At 47.3% G+C, this 18,115-nt stretch overlaps 1 protein-coding gene across 2 annotated transcripts in view; it reads left to right on the top strand.

The window, feature by feature from the left end:
- LOC110507154 (calsyntenin-2) overlaps positions 1 to 18,115 on the top strand; it is a 445,555-nt gene that overhangs the window by 416,217 nt on the left and 11,223 nt on the right. For both annotated transcript variants that reach the window (XM_036965819.2, XM_036965818.2), the window contains exons 10-13: positions 1,367 to 1,533; positions 2,498 to 2,646; positions 9,617 to 9,828; positions 14,751 to 14,921. In XM_036965819.2, coding sequence (XP_036821714.2) covers positions 1,367 to 1,533; positions 2,498 to 2,646; positions 9,617 to 9,828; positions 14,751 to 14,921 — 699 coding nt within the window. The remainder of the gene's footprint in view (positions 1 to 1,366; positions 1,534 to 2,497; positions 2,647 to 9,616; positions 9,829 to 14,750; positions 14,922 to 18,115) is intronic.

Here is an 18,115-nt window from a genome sequence, read left to right as displayed (position 1 = left end):
CAGATGGAGTTGAATGGCAGATGAAGTTGAATGGCAGATGAAGTTGAATGGCAGATGGAGTTGATTGGCAGATGGAGTTGAATGGCAGATGGAGTTGAATGGCAGATGGAGTTGAATGGCAGATGAAGTTGAATGGCAGATGGAGTTGAATGGCAGATGAAGTTGAATGGCAGATGGAGTTGAATGGCAGATGGAGTTGAATGGCTGATGGAGGTGTGTAGCCCTGAAGAAGGGATTAGAAGACCTTGAATAGAGATGGAGGTCAGCGACCAGTAGGCCTCTCTGAAGGGAACTAAGCCCTCAGTAACCACCCTGTTATCTTTACACAGCGCTATTAGCTCTGACCATTGCCTTTTCAAAGACACTAGCTGCTAGCGACCACCTCCACTGACAAGCTCTAGTGAAAGTTCCTTCAAACTTCTAGAGGAGTCTGTCTCAGGCTTTCTGTGGTAATCGCAGATGAGAAGGAAGGAATTTGAAGGAATTTGCGACGTGACTTGTTCATTTTACATTAGCGTTTTATACGTGCTCATTTGCATAACGCATAGCCTCTCTGAGCTAGTGGTGACGGGATGGGAAACTGTGTGATGGAATTGGCATTTTAGAAGGAAAGAAATTGACATGAAAAAAGGGAAGAAAAATAGAAAGAAGTTTGATAGAGAAAGTTCAGTGTGTCTATAGAGTCAGTGGATTATTGTTCAGTTCAGCAGATTGACCGTTTGCACTAAGGCAGAGTTCACACGGTCTTGTAGAGAAACAGCGTTTGCTGTCCTTTCTGCCCTCTCTCTAATGGTGATGTTGTTCTTTCCAGCCCTCATTCTCTTAGAGAAAGTGTGCTTTTGCGTGCGTGTTTTTCTCTGTGTGTTTTATCATGCAGCCTGTACACTGCATGCTGAAGGGAAGTGCCTGTCTACCCAGACATGAGAGGCCAGGCAGGTGGCAGGCTGCAGTTTAAACCCTCTCTCTCTTAACCATCTCCTGAAGGCAATTACAATTGTGCTTGGCGTGGTGCTGCCAACAGGCTCACAGTGAAACACACAAACCTCCTGGTCTGAGAAATGACCTGGGATCAGTGGCATGTCACCAGCCCATCTGCGTAGTAATGTCACAGACAGTACAGTAACAGTACATTAGTAGTGGCAGAGAGAGAGGGGGGACTGACTCAGGACTTGTCTGATTAAAGTGCATGCTGGGAGACCTGAAGTGTTCGAAGGCCATTAACAGTGAGATTACTGTGTGCTTTTGTCACTTACTGACTTTTTAGTCATTGGCTATTGAGGTTTCTGAAAGGATTTCCTTCCGTTCTACATTATAATAGTGGAACTGTATGTAGTTATTATTCATGAACTGTGTCTTCTGTGTGTAGGTGGTGAGGTGACGATGCCGCGGTTCACTCAGTACTTCCGGGGCAGTCTGTCAGGGCTGACCATCAGGCCAGGGAAGATAGAGAGCCAGAAGGTAATCTCCTGTCTACAGGCCTGTAAGGAAGGACTGGACATCAACTCACTGGAGAGCCTGGGCAAGGGCATCAAGGTAAGGCGACAGACAAGACAGACAAGACAGACAAGACAGACAGACAGACAGACAGACAGACAGACAGACAGACAGACAGACAGTAAACGCATTCAAATGCTGATATACTGTATATTCAAACATATGTTAAAACACTTAGTCTCCCCTCCCTTTTCTCACCTACCCCCTTTCTATCCCCACGTCCTTCTCTCCTTCCTCCCCCCTTAAAGCCTGAAGCTGATTCATCTCCCAGTATAGAGAGAGAGGGAGTAGATAAAGAGAAGAGAGAGGCCTTATTGTAGAACTCTTTGGACTGTTGTTCCATGATTAAATCCTGTCAGCCTTTTAAGGTAGAGTGATAGGATGAGAGGGAGAGAGAGGAGTTGAAGGGAGGTAAAACTCTGCAGGACTAGTTCACTATCTTTTTCAAATGATTTCATTTTCTTTTTGTGGCGACACTTTTCCACAGGTCTCCTGAGACTAGTACAGCTTAAGGACAGTGTTTAGGATCAGGTGGGAAACTTGACAATACAATCACAGGAGAAGGAGAGGATGAGAGGAGAGAGAGGGGGAGAACAGGAATAAAAGGAAACGGAGAGAGCTCCCTGAAGCGTTGTGTCTTTGCTGCTGTGTGTGAATGAGGCTGTGGTATCAGCAGCATAAAGCCTCTTCAGTGAGACTGAGACTCAGTGCATCATGTCCACTGGGACCCAGCGCTGTGTCTGAGTGTGTCTGAGCAACACAATAAGCTTATGATCCCTCAAACAGAGAAGAAGAATGAACACACACTCATGATGTACACTCAAACACACTCAATCAGACACACTCAGACACACACTTATGCTGTACACACACTTAGACACACTCAGACACACAGTTTTTTGATTGTGGGTTACACTGTGGTAAAGTCTGATGTGTTCTCTCGCTGTCTCTCGCTGTCTCTCTCTCTCTCTTTCTCTCTGTCGCTCTCTCTCTTCCCTCTCAGTTCCACTTCAACCCAGCCCAGTCGATCCTGGTGATGGAGGGAGAGGATCTGGAGAACATGAACGCTGCTCTGAGGAAGGTCTCCTACATCAACTCCCGCCAGTTTCCCACACCGGGCATCAGACACCTGCACATCTCAACCTCAGTACAGTACGCAAGCAATGGCTAATTCTACCTTTACCACTGACTGTTACATAATCTCTATCTGTCACTCTCCCTCTCCTCTGTCCATCATCCACCTCAGTACAGTGACTGGATAAGGTTTTCTCTGTCCTTCATCTACCTCAGTACAGTGACTGGATAAGGTCTTCTCTGTCCATCATCCACCTCGGTACAGTAACTGGATAAGGTCTTCTCTCTCCTCTGTCCATCATCCACCTCAGTACAGTGACTGGATAAGGTCTTCTCTGTCCTTCATCTACCTCAGTACAGTGACTGGATAAGGTCTTCTCTCTCCTGTCCTTCATCTACCTCAGTACAGTGACTGGATAAGGTCTTCTCTCTCCTCTGTCCATCATCCACCTCAGTACAGTGACTGGATAAGGTCTTCTCACTCCTGTCCTTCATCTACCTCAGTACAGTGACTGGATAAGGTCTTCTCTGTCCTTCATCTACCTCAGTACAGTGACTGGATAAGGTCTTCTCTCTCCTCTGTCCATCATCTACCTCAGTACAGTGACTGGATAAGGTCTTATCTGTCCTTCATCTACCTCAGTACAGTGACTGGATAATGTCTTCTCTGTCCTTCATCTACCTCAGCACAGTGACTGGATAAGGTCTTCTCTCTCCTCTGTCCTTCATCTACCTCAGTACAGTGACTGGATAATGTCTTCTCTGTCCTTCATCTACCTCAATACAGTGACTGGATAAGGTCTTCTCCGTCCTTCATCTACCTCAGCACAGTGACTGGATAAGGTCTTCTCTCTCCTCTGTCCTTCATCTACCTCAGTACAGTGACTGGATAAGGTCTTCTCTCTCCTCTGTCCTTCATCTACCTCAGTACAGTGACTGGATAAGGTCTTCTCTGTCCTTCATCTACCTCAGTGCAGTGACTGGATAAGGTCTTCTCTGTCCTTCATCTACCTCAGTACAGTGACTGGATAAGGTCTTCTCTCTCCTCTGTCCTTCATCTACCTCAGTACAGTGACTGGATAAATTATTCTCTGTCCTTCATCTACCTCAGTACAGTGACTGGATAAGGTCTTCTCTCTCCTGTCCTTCATCTACCTCAGTACAGTGTGACCGGATAAGGTCTTCTCTGTCCTTCATCTACCTCAGTACAGTGACTGGATAAGGTCTTCTCTGTCCTTCATCTACCTTAGTACAGTGACTGGATAAGGTCTTCTCTGTCCTTCATCTACCTCAGTACAGTGACTGGATAAGGTCTTCTCTCTCCTGTCCTTCATCTACCTCAGTACAGTGACTGGATAAGGTCTTATCTGTCCTTCATCTACCTCAGTACAGTGACTGGATAAGGTCTTCTCTCTCCTGTCCTTCATCTACCTCAGTACAGTGACTGGATAAGGTCTTCTCTGTCCTTCATCTACCTCAGTACAGTGACTGGATAAGGTCTTCTCTCCTCTGTCCTTTATCCACCTCACCTTGTGACAACTAGCTGTCTTTTTTCAACCTCAGTCCAGTTTAACCTACTGTAACTCTGCCTGTACCTCTACCTCTACCTGTACCTGTAACTCTACCTGCACCTCTAACTCTACCTGTACCTCTAACTCTACCTGTACCTCTAACTCTACCTGTCCCTCTACCTCTATGTGTAACTCTACATGTACTTCTGCCTGTACCTCTAACTCTACCTGAACCACTAACTCTACCTGTACCTCTAACTCTACCTGCACCTCTAACTCTACCTGTACCTCTAACTCTACCTGTACCTCTAACTCTACCTGTACCTCTAACTACACCTGTACCTCTAACTCTGCCTGTATCTCTACCTCTACCTGTACCTGTAACTCTACCTGCACCTCTAACTCTAACTCTACCTGTACCTCTAACTCTACCTGTACCTCTAACTCTACCTGTACCTCTAACTCTACCTGTCCCTCTACCTCTATGTGTAACTCTACATGTACTTCTGCCTGTACCTCTAACTCTACCTGAACCACTAACTCTACCTGTACCTCTAACTCTACCTGAACCTCTAACTCTCTCTGTACCTGTACCTCTAACTCTAGTTGTACCTGTAACTCTACCTGCAACTCTACCTGTACCTCTAACTCTACCTGTACCTCTACCTGTATCTAACTCTACCTGTAACTCCACCTGTACCTGTAACTCTACCTGTACCTGTAACTCTACCTGTACCTCTAACTGTACTTGTACCACTACCTCTACCTGTACTTGTACCTCTAACTCTACCTGTACCTGTAACTCTACCTCTACCTGTAACTCTACCTGTAACTCTACCTGTACCTGTAACTCTACCTGTACCTCTAACTGTACTTGTACCTCTACCTGTACTTGTACCTCTAACTCTACCTGTACATCTAACTCTACCTGTACCTGTATCTCTAATTTTACCTGTACCTCTACCTGTATCTAACTCTACCTGTACCTGTAACTCTACCTGTACCTGTACCTCTACCTGTATCTATCTCTACTTGTAACTCTACCTGTACCTGTAACTCTACCTGTATCTATCTCTACCTGTACCTGTAACTCTACCTGTACCTGTAACTCTACCTGTACCTGTACCTATACCTGTACCTCTAACTCTACCTGTACCTCTACCTGTATCTCTAACTCTACCTGTACCTGTAACTCTACCTGTACCTCTAACTGTACTTCTACCTCTACCTGTACCTCTACCTGTACTTGTACCTCTAACTCTACCTCTACCTGTACCTCTACCTGTACCTCTAACTCTACCTGTACCTCTAACTCTACCTGTACCTGTACCTCTAACTGTACTTGTACCTCTAACTCTACCTCTACCTGTAACTTTAACTGTACCTCTACCTCTACCTGTATCTCTAAATCTACCTGTACCTGTAACTCTACCTGTAACTTTACCTGTCCCTGTAACTCTACCTGTACCTCTACCTCTACCTGTATCTCTAAATCTACCTGTACCTCTACCTGTAACTCTACCTGTACCTGTAACTCTACCTGTACCTGTACCTCTACCTGTATCTATCTCTACCTGTACCTGTAACTCTACCTGTACCTGTAACTCTACCTGTATCTATCTCTACCTGTACCTCTAACTCTACCTGTACCTCTAACTCTACCTGTACCTCTAACTCTACCTGTACCTCTACCTGTATCTCTAACTCTACCTGTACCTCTACCTGTACCTCTACCTGTACCTGTCTGTGCATTTAGTCATCTCTCTCTCTGTCCTCCCGCTCCATCTCTCTCTTAATGATATCTTTCTCCTTCCTTCTCTCATTTTTCTCCTCACTCTTTTTGTCTTCTCACTCCATTTTCCACATCCTCTTCTTATCTTCCTGTGATCTGTGAGTTTAAACTAGACCCAACACCTTCTCACTGTCAACACAAAACAGCACAGTGACTCATTAGAGCACATCTCACACTCACTCATGTATAGATAGTTAGCTACTCCCTCTTCTTCTCTCCCTTTCCTCCTCTCGCTGTCCTCTGCTCCCTCTCCCTGCTTTCTCTCCCTCTCCTCCTCTACCTGTCCTTCTCTCCCTCTGCTCTCTCTCCATGTCCTTCTCTCCCTGTCCTTCTTGCCCGCTCCTCCTCTCCCTCTGCTCCCTCTCCCTGTCCTTCTCCTCCTCTCCTCTCCCTCTTTCTCTACCATCTTTTGTTCTTTATTCCACCACTCTCTCTGTTCCACATTGCCACCTGGGGCAAGTTTTTACATTTTCATGTTATTTATTAATAATTCTGTCTGGATTTTGCCAGAGGACAGAGAGGGAGAGAGACAGAGCGAGGCTGGATGGTATTTTATAACAGCCATCCCTGGCGGGCTGTGGTGAATATTCATAGCAGGTTTAAATATGTGTAGCCCCCCACAGCTCAGCCCTGGAGGTTTGTACTCCGCCCCCCTATTGGGTTCGACGCAGGGCTGCGGGCCCATCCCTTCAGCTAGCCTAGCAAGGAAGGGGGGGCAGGAAGAGGAGGGGTCGACTGGGCTGCAGGCACACCAATTAGAAATGAATACATTATGCTCACGATGCTTAAGCTTGTGTATTTCTCAATGTGGTTTAATAAAGTTTTCTGGTTGTGTGTAGGCGGGTGGCTGGGGCTGTGGGACGCAGGCTATCCAGTGGTCTGCACTGCCTGTGAACCTTGTTACGATCCAGCTGTTCCTCACAAAGAGAGGGTCTGGTAGTCGTCTTAGACAAGCTTTGAGAATTCATTTAGAACAACGTCCAGTAAACAGGCCTGCAGAGCAGACTGTCTGTTAGGCTACAGCCAAGACATAAACTCCTCCTGAGGAATGCTGCTATTTGCTGTAAATTTCCCGGTAAGTGCCGTATCACTCTAAACAAACAAATAAAGTTGTTAATTAATTCCTTAAAACACACTTAAGCTTGTTTTCAGCGTAATAGGGCAATTACTGCAGCCATCAGGAACAAGTAACTAGTGTTAATCTATGCAGGGCCTTTATTCTACATTGTCACATTTTCTTTAATTAATTTGGTTGGGCTCCAAGTCCTCACCGTAGCCCACTCTCCACTGCCCCTGCCTCCTCTCCACAACAATACCCTGCCGCTCCACTGTCTCTGCCTCCTCTCCACAACAATACCCTGCCGCTCCACTGTCTCTGCCTCCTCTCCACAACAATACCCTGCCGCTCCACTGTCTCTGCCTCCTCTCCACAACAATACCTTGCCGCTCCACTGCCCCTGCCTCCTCTCCACAACAATACCCTGCCGCTCCACTGTCTCTGCCTCCTCTCCACAACAATACCCTGCCGCTCCACTGTCTCTGCCTCCTCTCCACAACAATACCCTGCCGCTCCACTGTCTCTGCCTCCTCTCCACAACAATACCCTGCCGCTCCACTGTCTCTGCCTCCTCTCTACAACAATACCCTGCCGCTCCACTGTCTCTGCCTCCTCTCTACAACAATACCCTGCCGCTCCACTGTCTCTGCCTCCTCTCTACAACAATACCCTGCCGCTCCACTGCCCCTGCCTCCTCTCCACAACAATACCCTGCCGCTCCACTGTCTCTGCCTCCTCTCCACAACAATACCCTGCCGCTCCACTGTCTCTGCCTCCTCTCCACAACAATACCCTGCCGCTCCACTGTCTCTGCCTCCTCTCCACAACAATACCCTGCCGCTCCACTGTCTCTGCCTCCTCTCCACAACAATACCCTGCCGCTCCACTGCCCCTGCCTCCTCTCCACAACAATACCCTGCTGCTCCACTGTCTCTGCCTCCTCTCCTCAACAATACCCTGCTGCTCCACTGTCTCTGCCTCCACAACAATACCCTGCCGCTCCACTGTCTCTGCCTCTTCTCCACAACAATACCCTGCCGCTCCACTGTCTCTGCCTCCTCTCCACAACAATACCCTGCCGCTCCACTGTCTCTGCCTCCTCTCCACAACAATACCCTGCTGCTCCACTGTCTCTGCCTCCTCTCCACAACAATACCTTGCCGCTCCACTGCCCCTGCCTCCTCTCCACAACAATACCCTGCCGCTCCACTGTCTCTGCCTCCTCTCCACAACAATACCCTGCCGCTCCACTGTCTCTGCCTCCTCTCCACAACAATACCCTGCCGCTCCACTGCCCCTGCCTCCTCTCCTCAACAATACCCTGCTGCTCCACTGTCTCTGCCTCCTCTCCACAACAATACCCTGCCGCTCCACTGTCTCTGCCTCCTCTCCACAACAATACCCTGCTGCTCCACTGTCTCTGCCTCCTCTCCTCAACAATACCCTGCTGCTCCACTGTCTCTGCCTCCACAACAATACCCTGCTGCTCCACTGTCTCTGCCTCCTCTCCTCAACAATACCCTGCTGCTCCACTGTCTCTGCCTCCACAACAATACCCTGCCGCTCCACTGTCTCTGCCTCCTCTCCTCAACAATACCCTGCTGCTCCACTGTCTCTGCCTCCTCTCCTCAACAATACCCTGCTGCTCCACTGTCTCTGCCTCCACAACAATACCCTGCCGAGGCGAAGAAAGACACAACTTGTGGATCACCGCTTGAGAGAAAAAGAGAAAGGGAGATTAGGCTATACCACGCTTGACTGAAAACATGTTTTTTTACACTAGAAAGGGGAGATATGACTGTGAAATCCCTGTGTGTTAGTGTTCCATGTGAGGGGGTTTACAGCGGTGTTTAGGCGTGAAATAAACAAGAACTAGGCCAGCAGCAATGTCATATATAACGGGTAATCACAGGTAATTATGAAGGAGTCGGAATCTCCTTATGCCTATGCATTTCTCTGCAAAGCTCCAACCGAATAAAGAGCTGTTGTTGTGCCTGTCCCAGCCTCTGACAGATGTTCAACTTCCTTCTCTGTAACTACATGGATGTGAAAAACATCCCTCTAGTTGCTACCAGCTTTCACAGCTCCCTTGTTAACTGTATTTTCCTTCTCTCCTCAGCCTCCCTCTGTCTCTCTCTCTCCTCAGCCTCCCTGTCTCTCTCTCCCGCACTCTCTCTCCTCAGCCTCCCCTCCCTCTCTCTCTCTCCCTAACTCTTTCTCTCCTCAGCCTCCCTCATTCTTTCTCTCCTCAGCCTCCACCTGTCTCTCTCTTTCTCTCCTAAGCCTCCCTCCCTCTCTCCTCATCCTCCCTCTCTCTTTCTCTCTCTCCATATTGTATCTTGCTCCTGTGGTTTCTCATTGATTGATGTCTAATCTGCATTGTTTATGCAGTATGTGTCAGGTTATTTATGCATGTCTATGTCAGATGTCTGCCTCACAGATGTCTGCATTCAGTCAGCCTCACAGTGTAGTAGGTGGAGGCTTATTCAACCTTTTCAAGGTTGCTGATTCCTGGAATTAGCCCATGCACACATTCTCAACGTATCTAAGTATTCAATGGCTCTGATATTTCACACATACCTGAAGTGATACCCAGCAAACACATACTGAAACATACATTCAATTCTATTTAATCAGAGTTAACCCTTCCCTCCTCTCTCTCCATCTCTGTATTCCTCGACCTCCCAGGTGTTTTGGGGAGGACACGTGTATCTCCATCCCGGACATCGATGCAGTGGTGATGGTGCTGCAGCCCAGTGAACCCAGGATCACCATAGCTGGGGTGGACAGACTGACCAGGCCAGCAGCTGACCTCAGAGGACCAGCCGGACTCACTCTGTTCCAGGACCTCCACATCATCAGTACTGTCACCAAGGGAGACACAGCCTCACACCATACAGGTACAGGGTACAGGCATAGAGGTGTGTGTGTTTGTGTGTGTGTGTGTGTGTGTGTGTGTGTGTGTGTGTGTGTGTGTGTGTGTGTGTGTGTGTGAAGGGAGAAATTGATAGATACTGGGCGCAAACCAAACAGAGAGAGAGAAATAGACAGAGAATAGCAGAGGGGAATGGCTTGTAATTATAATACTGGTCCAAAGGGGACACACTGCTCACCACCACAAAACTATTTGATTAGGTTGAAGTCTTTAGACTCTGGAGAGCACAACATCTCCTGTCATATTGGAACTTCATCAACTCCTCTCTATCCCATTCACGCACGCACACACCATTAACCACACGCTCCTAGTCACACAACACTTGGCTAATATATAGCCTCCAGCTGTGGTCTCCATTTCAGCTGCAGAACGAGAGGAGGAAAGAAAGAGGCTGAGTCCTGAAAGCGCTGCAGAGTGTTTTCCACCTTCCTGACAATGGAGCGAGTGAAACCTCTCGCTCTGGTTATCCACGTCTAATTGGCAGCTATAGCGTTGAGGCTGAGGCAGAGCACTGCTGTTCTGTGTTGTTCCCAGACTCCGCACTGAGAGGACTAGAGACGGGATTTAAATGTCATTTCCATTTGCTGTTCAGCCAGGCAGGAACCCATGCAATCATTTGTCTGGTAGGCAGAGGTCTTAGTCAGCGGGGGGGCTGGACTGTAGAAGCTGGGGATAGTGGGAGGGGGGGAGGGCAAGTCTGATGTCAGTAGTACAGGCCGGCTCTGTTCTGCCTCCCCCACCATTCACAGTTCCTTTAGTAAGAATTGTGACTTGCACAGCAGGACTAGACTGTACTTAGTGTGGAGAAAGTGTCACCGGGTGTTAAACGGCTCAGTGCAGCAGTAGGATAGTTGGAGATCCCCCCCCCCCCCCCCCCCACACACACACACACACACACACACACGCACACACGATCTCATACAGTATGAAATACAGATTCCATTCTCTCCATCATATGACATCTACTCTCGCTCTTTCTTTCAGGTTTCATTATGTTTGCCCTCCTCCATGTGTTATTCTCCTCTTCTCTGTATTTGTTAGTCTCTCATGCTCTACTCTTTCCTTACACCAGCACTCTCCTCTCCACTGTATCTCCACTCCTTTCTAAACATTCTCTCCTCTCCATCTCCACTCGATTCTAAACATTCCCTCCTCTCCACTGTATCTCCACTCATTTCTAAACATTCTCTCCTCTCCACTGTATCTCCACTCCTTTCTAAACATTCTCTCCTCTCCACTGTATCTCCACTCCTTTCTAAACATTCTCTCCTCTCCACTGTATCTCCACTCCTTTCTAAACATTCTCTCCTCTCCACTGTATCTCCACTCCTTTCTAAACATTCTCTCCTCTCCACTCCTTTCTAAACATTCCCTCCTCTCCACTGTATCTCCACTCCATTCTAAACATTCTCTCCTCTCCACTGTATCTCCACACATTCTAAACATTCCCTCCTCTCCACTGAATTCTAAACATTCCCTCCTCTCCACTGTATCTCCATTCCATTCTAAACACTCTCTCCTCTCCACTGTATCTCCACTCCATTCTAAACATTCCCTGCTCTCCACTGTATCTCCACTCCATTCTAAACATTCCATCCTCTCCACTCCATTCTAAACATTCCCACCTCTCCACTGTATCTCCACTCCATTCTAAACATTCTCTCCTCTCCACTGTATCTCCACTCCTTTCTAAATATTCCCTCCTCTCCACTGTATCTCCACTCCATTCTAAACATTCCCTGCTCTCCACTGTATCTCCACTCCATTCTAAACATTCCCTCCTCTCCACTCCATTCTAAACATTCCCTGCTCTCCACTGTATCTCCACTCCATTCTAAACATTCCCTGCTCTCCACTGTATCTCCACTCCATTCTAAACATTCCCTCCTCTCCAATCCATTCTAAACATTCCCACCTCTCCACTGTATCTCCAATCCATTCTAAACATTCCCTCCTCTCCACTGTATCTCCACTCCATTCTAAACATTCTCTCCTCTCCACTGTATCTCCACTCCTTTCTAAATATTCTCTCCTCTCCACTCCATTTTAAACATTCTCTCCTCTCCACTGTATCTCCACTCCTTTCTAAACATTATCTCCTCTCCACTGTATCTCCACTCCTTTCTAAACATGATCTCCTCTCCACTGTATCTCCACTCCTTTCTAAACATTATCTCCTCTCCACTGTATCTCCACTCCATTCTAAACATGCTCTCCTCTCCACTGTATCTCCACTCCTTTCTAAACATTCTCTCCTCTCCACTGTATCTCCACTCCTTTCTAAACATTCTCTCCTCTCCACTGTATCTCCACTCCTTTCTAAACATTCTCTTCTTTCCACTGTATCTCCACTCCATTCTAAACATTCTCTCCTCTCCACTGTATCTCCACTCCTTTCTAAACATTCTCTCCTCTCCACTCCTTTCTAAACATTCCTTCCTCTCCACTGTATCTCCACTCCATTCTAAACATTCCCTCCTCTCCACTGAATTCTAAACATTCCCTCCTCTCCACTGTATCTCCATTCCATTCTAAACATTCTCTCCTCTCCACTGTATCTCCACTCCATTCTAAACATTCCCTGCTCTCCACTGTATCTCCACTCCATTCTAAACATTCCCTTCTCTCCACTCCGTTCTAAACATTCCCACCTCTCCACTGTATCTCCACTCCATTCTAAACATTATCTCCTCTCCACTGTATCTCCACATTCTAAACATTCACTCCTCTCCACTCCATTCTAAACATTCCCTCCTCTCCATTGTATCGCCACTCCATTCTAAACATTCTCTCCTCTCCACTGTATCTCCACTCCTTTCTAAACATTCTCTCCTCTCCACTCCTTTCTAAACATTCCCTCCTATCCACTGTATCTCCACTCCATTCTAAACATTCTCTCCTCTCCACTGTATCTCCACTCCATTCTAAACATTATCTCCTCTCCACTGTATCTCCACATTCTAAACATTCACTCCTCTCCACTCCATTCTAAACATTCCCTCCTCTCCATTGTATCGCCACTCCATTCTAAACATTCTCTCCTCTCCACTGTATCTCCACTCCTTTCTAAACATTCTCTCCTCTCCACTCCTTTCTAAACATTCCCTCCTATCCACTGTATCTCCACTCCATTCTAAACATTCTCTCCTCTCCACTGTATCTCCACTCCTTTCTAAACATTCCCTCCTCTCCACTGTATCTCCACTCCATTCTAAACATTCCCTGCTCTCCACTGTATCTCCACTCCATTCTAAACATTCCCTCCTCTCCACTCCATTCTAAACATTCCCTACTCTCCACTGTATCTCCACTCCATTCTAAACATTCCCTCCTCTCCACTCCATTCTAAACATTCCCTCCTCTCCACTGTATCTCCACTCCATTCTAAACATTCTCTCCTCTCCACTGTATCTCCACTCCATTCTAAACATTCCCTGCTCTCCACTCCATTCTAAACATTCCCTCCTCTCCACTCCATTTTAAACATTCCCACCTCCACTGTATCTCCACACCATTCTAAACATTCTCTCCTCTCCACTGTATCTCCACTCCATTCTAAACATTCCCTGCTCTCCACTGTATCTCCACTCCATTCTAAACATTCCCTCCTCTCCACTCCATTCTAAACATTCCCTGCTCTCCACTGTATCTCCACTCCATTCTAAACATTCCCTCCTCTCCACTCCATTCTAAACATTCCCTTCTCTCCACTCCATTCTAAACATTCTCTCCTCTCCACTGTATCTCCACTCCTTTCTAAACATTCTCTCCTCTCCACTGTATCTCCACTCCATTCTAAACATTCCCTCCTCACCACTGTATCTCCACTCCTTTGTAAACATTCTCTCCTCTCCATGGTGCAGTATTCCATCTCTCTCTTAGTCTGCATGTCTCAGGGGGTCTCCTCAGCTCCAGATGTTTCCCCTCCTTCCCTCAGTTAGCGCAGCTCTGAGATCAGTCAAGCCTCAGCCAGGGATAGAGGAGAACCAGGGTCTCCCCGGACCCCTGCTCTTCCAAGGACAGCCCCTGCTTTGAGGAGTGCCTCTCCGTAGGGAGGCTGTTGAGTGGGCATGCCAGGTGTTACCCCTCCCCAGGAGAGAACACAGCAGGCCGGGGGGCCAGGGAGTGCTAGAGAACTGTGGCTAACCTAACTGTACAGCAGACTCTGTGACTCCCAGGCTCCCAGGCTGGCTGAGTGTGTAGCAACAGAGGTCGTTAAAAATGCAGCTGAAGAGTGTTTGAACAGTTTTTTTGAACAGCGTTTAGGGGAAAATAGCTTGTTAATTTAAGTTGGTTAGTGTGGAATAGTGTTTTAAAAAATGCTCTTGGATAATATTGTTGTGTACAGATGCACAATCTTAATTTGACCCTGCTTCTCACAGCAGGAAAATAATCCTGCAGCAACAGGAAATGTAAATGATTGTGTGGATTGTAATTAATGGGCATTTTTGTAGGTGGTGAATCATTTATTGTTATGATAAATCTCATTTAGTTTATTTGCACAAATAGAAAGGTAGTTTGTAACATTAAATAACATCAACAGTATGTGCAGGAGTGGAAAAAAGACCAAAAACAGCTTGTCTAGTAACCCTCCATAATGGTCAGAAATCCTACAGATTCAGCAGTGTGGACATTTTAAAGTGAAACTACAACCTTTAGAAGCCTTGTTAAAACCTCCGATACACTACCAGTTGTATTTCCTGCTGTGCAACAGACGGATCAAATTAACATAGCAGGTCTGTATGTGTGAGCGCATGCATTCAACTCTGTGTGTGTGTGTGTGTGTGTGTGTGTGTGTGTGTGTGTGTGTGTGTGTGTGTGTGTGTGTGTGTGTGTGTGTGTGTGTGTGTGTGTGTGTGTGTGTGTGTGTGTGTGTGTGTGTTTTAGCGGGCAGGCTGGGGGTCCAGGAGGAGATCATCCATAACCTGGACTACTGTGACATCCTGGTGCTGGGGGAGGAGCTGAGGCCAGAGCAGGAGAGTCTCCAGCTGCAGCGTAGCACCCTGCTGGGGAAACACCTGGACACCACCAACTCCACCTCCGGCATGTCTATATACGGTAAGTTACCATGGCAATATCTAACCTCCAGACCTCTAACCCATATATAACCTCTGACCCTTACCCCAACTCCACCTCTGGCATGTCTCCATCTATGTTACCATGCAAACACCTAACCATAACCCCCATCTTCCTCCATACCCATAACCCACATCTTCCTCTATAACCATAACCCCCATCTTCCTCTATAACCATAACCCCCATCTTCCTCTATAACCCCCATCTTCCTCCATAACCCCCATCTTCCTCCATAACCCCCATCTTCCTCCATAACCATAACCCACATCTTCCTCCATAACCATAACCCCCATCTTCCTCCATAACCATAACCCCCATCTTCCTCTATAACCCCCATCTTCCTCTATAACCATAACCCCCATCTTCCTCTATAACCCCCATCTTCCTCCATAACCCCCATCTTCCTCCATAACCATAACCCCCATCTTCCTCCATAACCATAACCCCCATCTTCCTCCATAACCATAACCGCCATCTTCCTCCATAACCATAACCCCCATCTTCCTCTATAACCCCCATCTTCCTCTATAACCATAACCCCATCTTCCTCCATAACCCCCATCTTCCTCCATAACCCCCATCTTCCTCCATAACCATAACCCCCATCTTCCTCCATAACCATAACCGCCATCTTCCTCCATAACCATAACCGCCATCTTCCTCCATAACCATAACCCCCATCTTCCTCTATAACCATAACCCCCATCTTCCTCCATAACCATAACCCCCATCTTCCTCCATAACCCCCATCTTCCTCCATAACCCCCATCTTCCTCCATAACCATAACCCCCCCATCTTCCTCCATAACCATAACCCCCATCTTCCTCCATAACCATAACCCCCATATTCCTCCATAACCATAACCCCCATCTTCCTCCATAACCATAACCGCCATCTTCCTCCATAACCATAACCCCCATCTTCCTCCATAACCATAACCCCCCCATCTTCCTCCATAACCATAACCCCCCATCTTCCTCCATAACCATAACCCCCCATCTTCCTCCATAACCATAACCCCCATCTTCCTCCATAACCATAACCCCCATATTCCTCCATAACCATAACCCCCATCTTCCTCCATAACCATAACCCCCATCTTCCTCCATAACCATAACCCCCATCTTCCTCCATAACCATAACCCCCATCTTCCTCTATAACCCCCATCTTCCTCCATAACCATAACCCCCATCTTCCTCTATAACCCCCATCTTCCTCCATAACCATATCTTCCTCCATAACCCCCATCTTCCTCCATAACCCCCATCTTCCTCCATAACCATAACCCCCATCTTCCTCCATAACCATAACCCCCATCTTCCTCCATAACCATAACCGCCATCTTCCTCCATAACCATAACCCCCATCTTCCTCCATAACCATAACCCCCATCTTCCTCTATAACCCCCATCTTCCTCCATAACCCCATCTTCCTCCATAACCATAACCGCCATCTTCCTCCATAACCATAACCCCCATCTTCCTCTATAACCCCCATCTTCCTCCATAACCCCCATCTTCCTCCATAACCCCCATCTTCCTCCATAACCCCCATCTTCCTCCATAACCATAACCGCCATCTTCCTCCATAACCATAACCCCCATCTTCCTCCATAACCATAACCCCCATCTTCCTCTATAACCCCCATCTTCCTCCATAACCATAACCCCATCTTCCTCCATAACCCCCATCTTCCTCCATAACCATAACCCCCATCTTCCTCCATAACCATAACCGCCATCTTCCTCCATAACCATAACCGCCATCTTCCTCCATAACCATAACCCCCATCTTCCTCTATAACCCCCATCTTCCTCCATAACCATATCTTCCTCCATAACCCCCATCTTCCTCCATAACCCCCATCTTCCTCCATAACCATAACCCCCATCTTCCTCCATAACCATAACCGCCATCTTCCTCTATAACCATAACCGCCATCTTCCTCCATAACCATAACCCCCATCTTCCTCTATAACCATAACCCCCATCTTCCTCTATAACCATAACCCCCATCTTCCTCCATAACCCCCATCTTCCTCCATAACCATAACCGCCATCTTCCTCCATAACCATAACCCCCATCTTCCTCCATAACCATAACCCCATCTTCCTCTATAACCCCCATCTTCCTCCATAACCATAACCGCCATCTTCCTCCATAACCATAACCCCCATCTTCCTTCATAACCATAACCCCCATCTTCCTCTATAACCCCCATCTTCCTCCATAACCATAACCCCCATCTTCCTCCATAACCATAACCCCATCTTCCTCCATAACCCCCATCTTCCTCCATAACCATAACCCCCATCTTCCTCCATAACCATAACCGCCATCTTCCTCCATAACCATAACCCCCCCCATCTTCCTCCATAACCCCCATCTCCCTCCATAACCATAACCCCCATCTTCCTCTATAACCCACATCTTCCTCCATAACCATAACCCCATCTTCCTCCATAACCCCCATCTTCCTCCATAACCCCCATATTCCTCCATAACCATAACCCCCATCTTTCTCCATAACCATAACCCCCATCTTCCTCCATAACCATAACCCCAATCTTCCTCTATAACCCCCATCTTCCTCCATAACCATAACCCCCATCTTCCTCCATAACCATAACCGCCATCTTCCTCCATAACCATAACCCCCATCTTCCTCCATAACCATTCCTCCATAACCATAACCCCCATCTTCCTCCATAACCATAACCCCCATTTTCCTCCATAACCATAACCCCCCATCTTCCTCCATAACCATAACCCCCCATCTTCCTCCATAACCATAACCCCCATCTTCCTCCATAACCATAACCCCAATCTTCCTCTATAACCCCCATCTTCCTATATAACCATAACACCCATCTTCCTCTATAACCCCCATCTTCCTCCATAACCATAACCCCTATCTTCCTCCATAACCATAACCCCTATCTTCCTCCATAACCATAACCCCTATCTTCCTCCATAACCATAACCCCCATCTTCCTCTATAACCATAACCCCCATCTTCCTCTATAACCATAACCCCCATCTTCCTCTATAACCCCCATCTTCCTCTATAACCATAACCCCCCCATCTTCCTCCATAACCATAACCCCCCATCTTCCTCCATAACCATAACCCCCCATCTTCCTCCATAACCATAACCCCCCATCTTCCTCC

Source organism: Oncorhynchus mykiss, chromosome 27 (genome assembly GCF_057628025.1).
Source record: "Oncorhynchus mykiss isolate SJ-2025 chromosome 27, ASM5762802v1, whole genome shotgun sequence".
NCBI classification, from domain to species: Eukaryota; Metazoa; Chordata; class Actinopteri; order Salmoniformes; family Salmonidae; genus Oncorhynchus; species Oncorhynchus mykiss.
The sequence above is the reverse complement of the archived record's forward strand: the minus strand, read 5'-3'. Positions and strand labels throughout refer to the sequence as shown.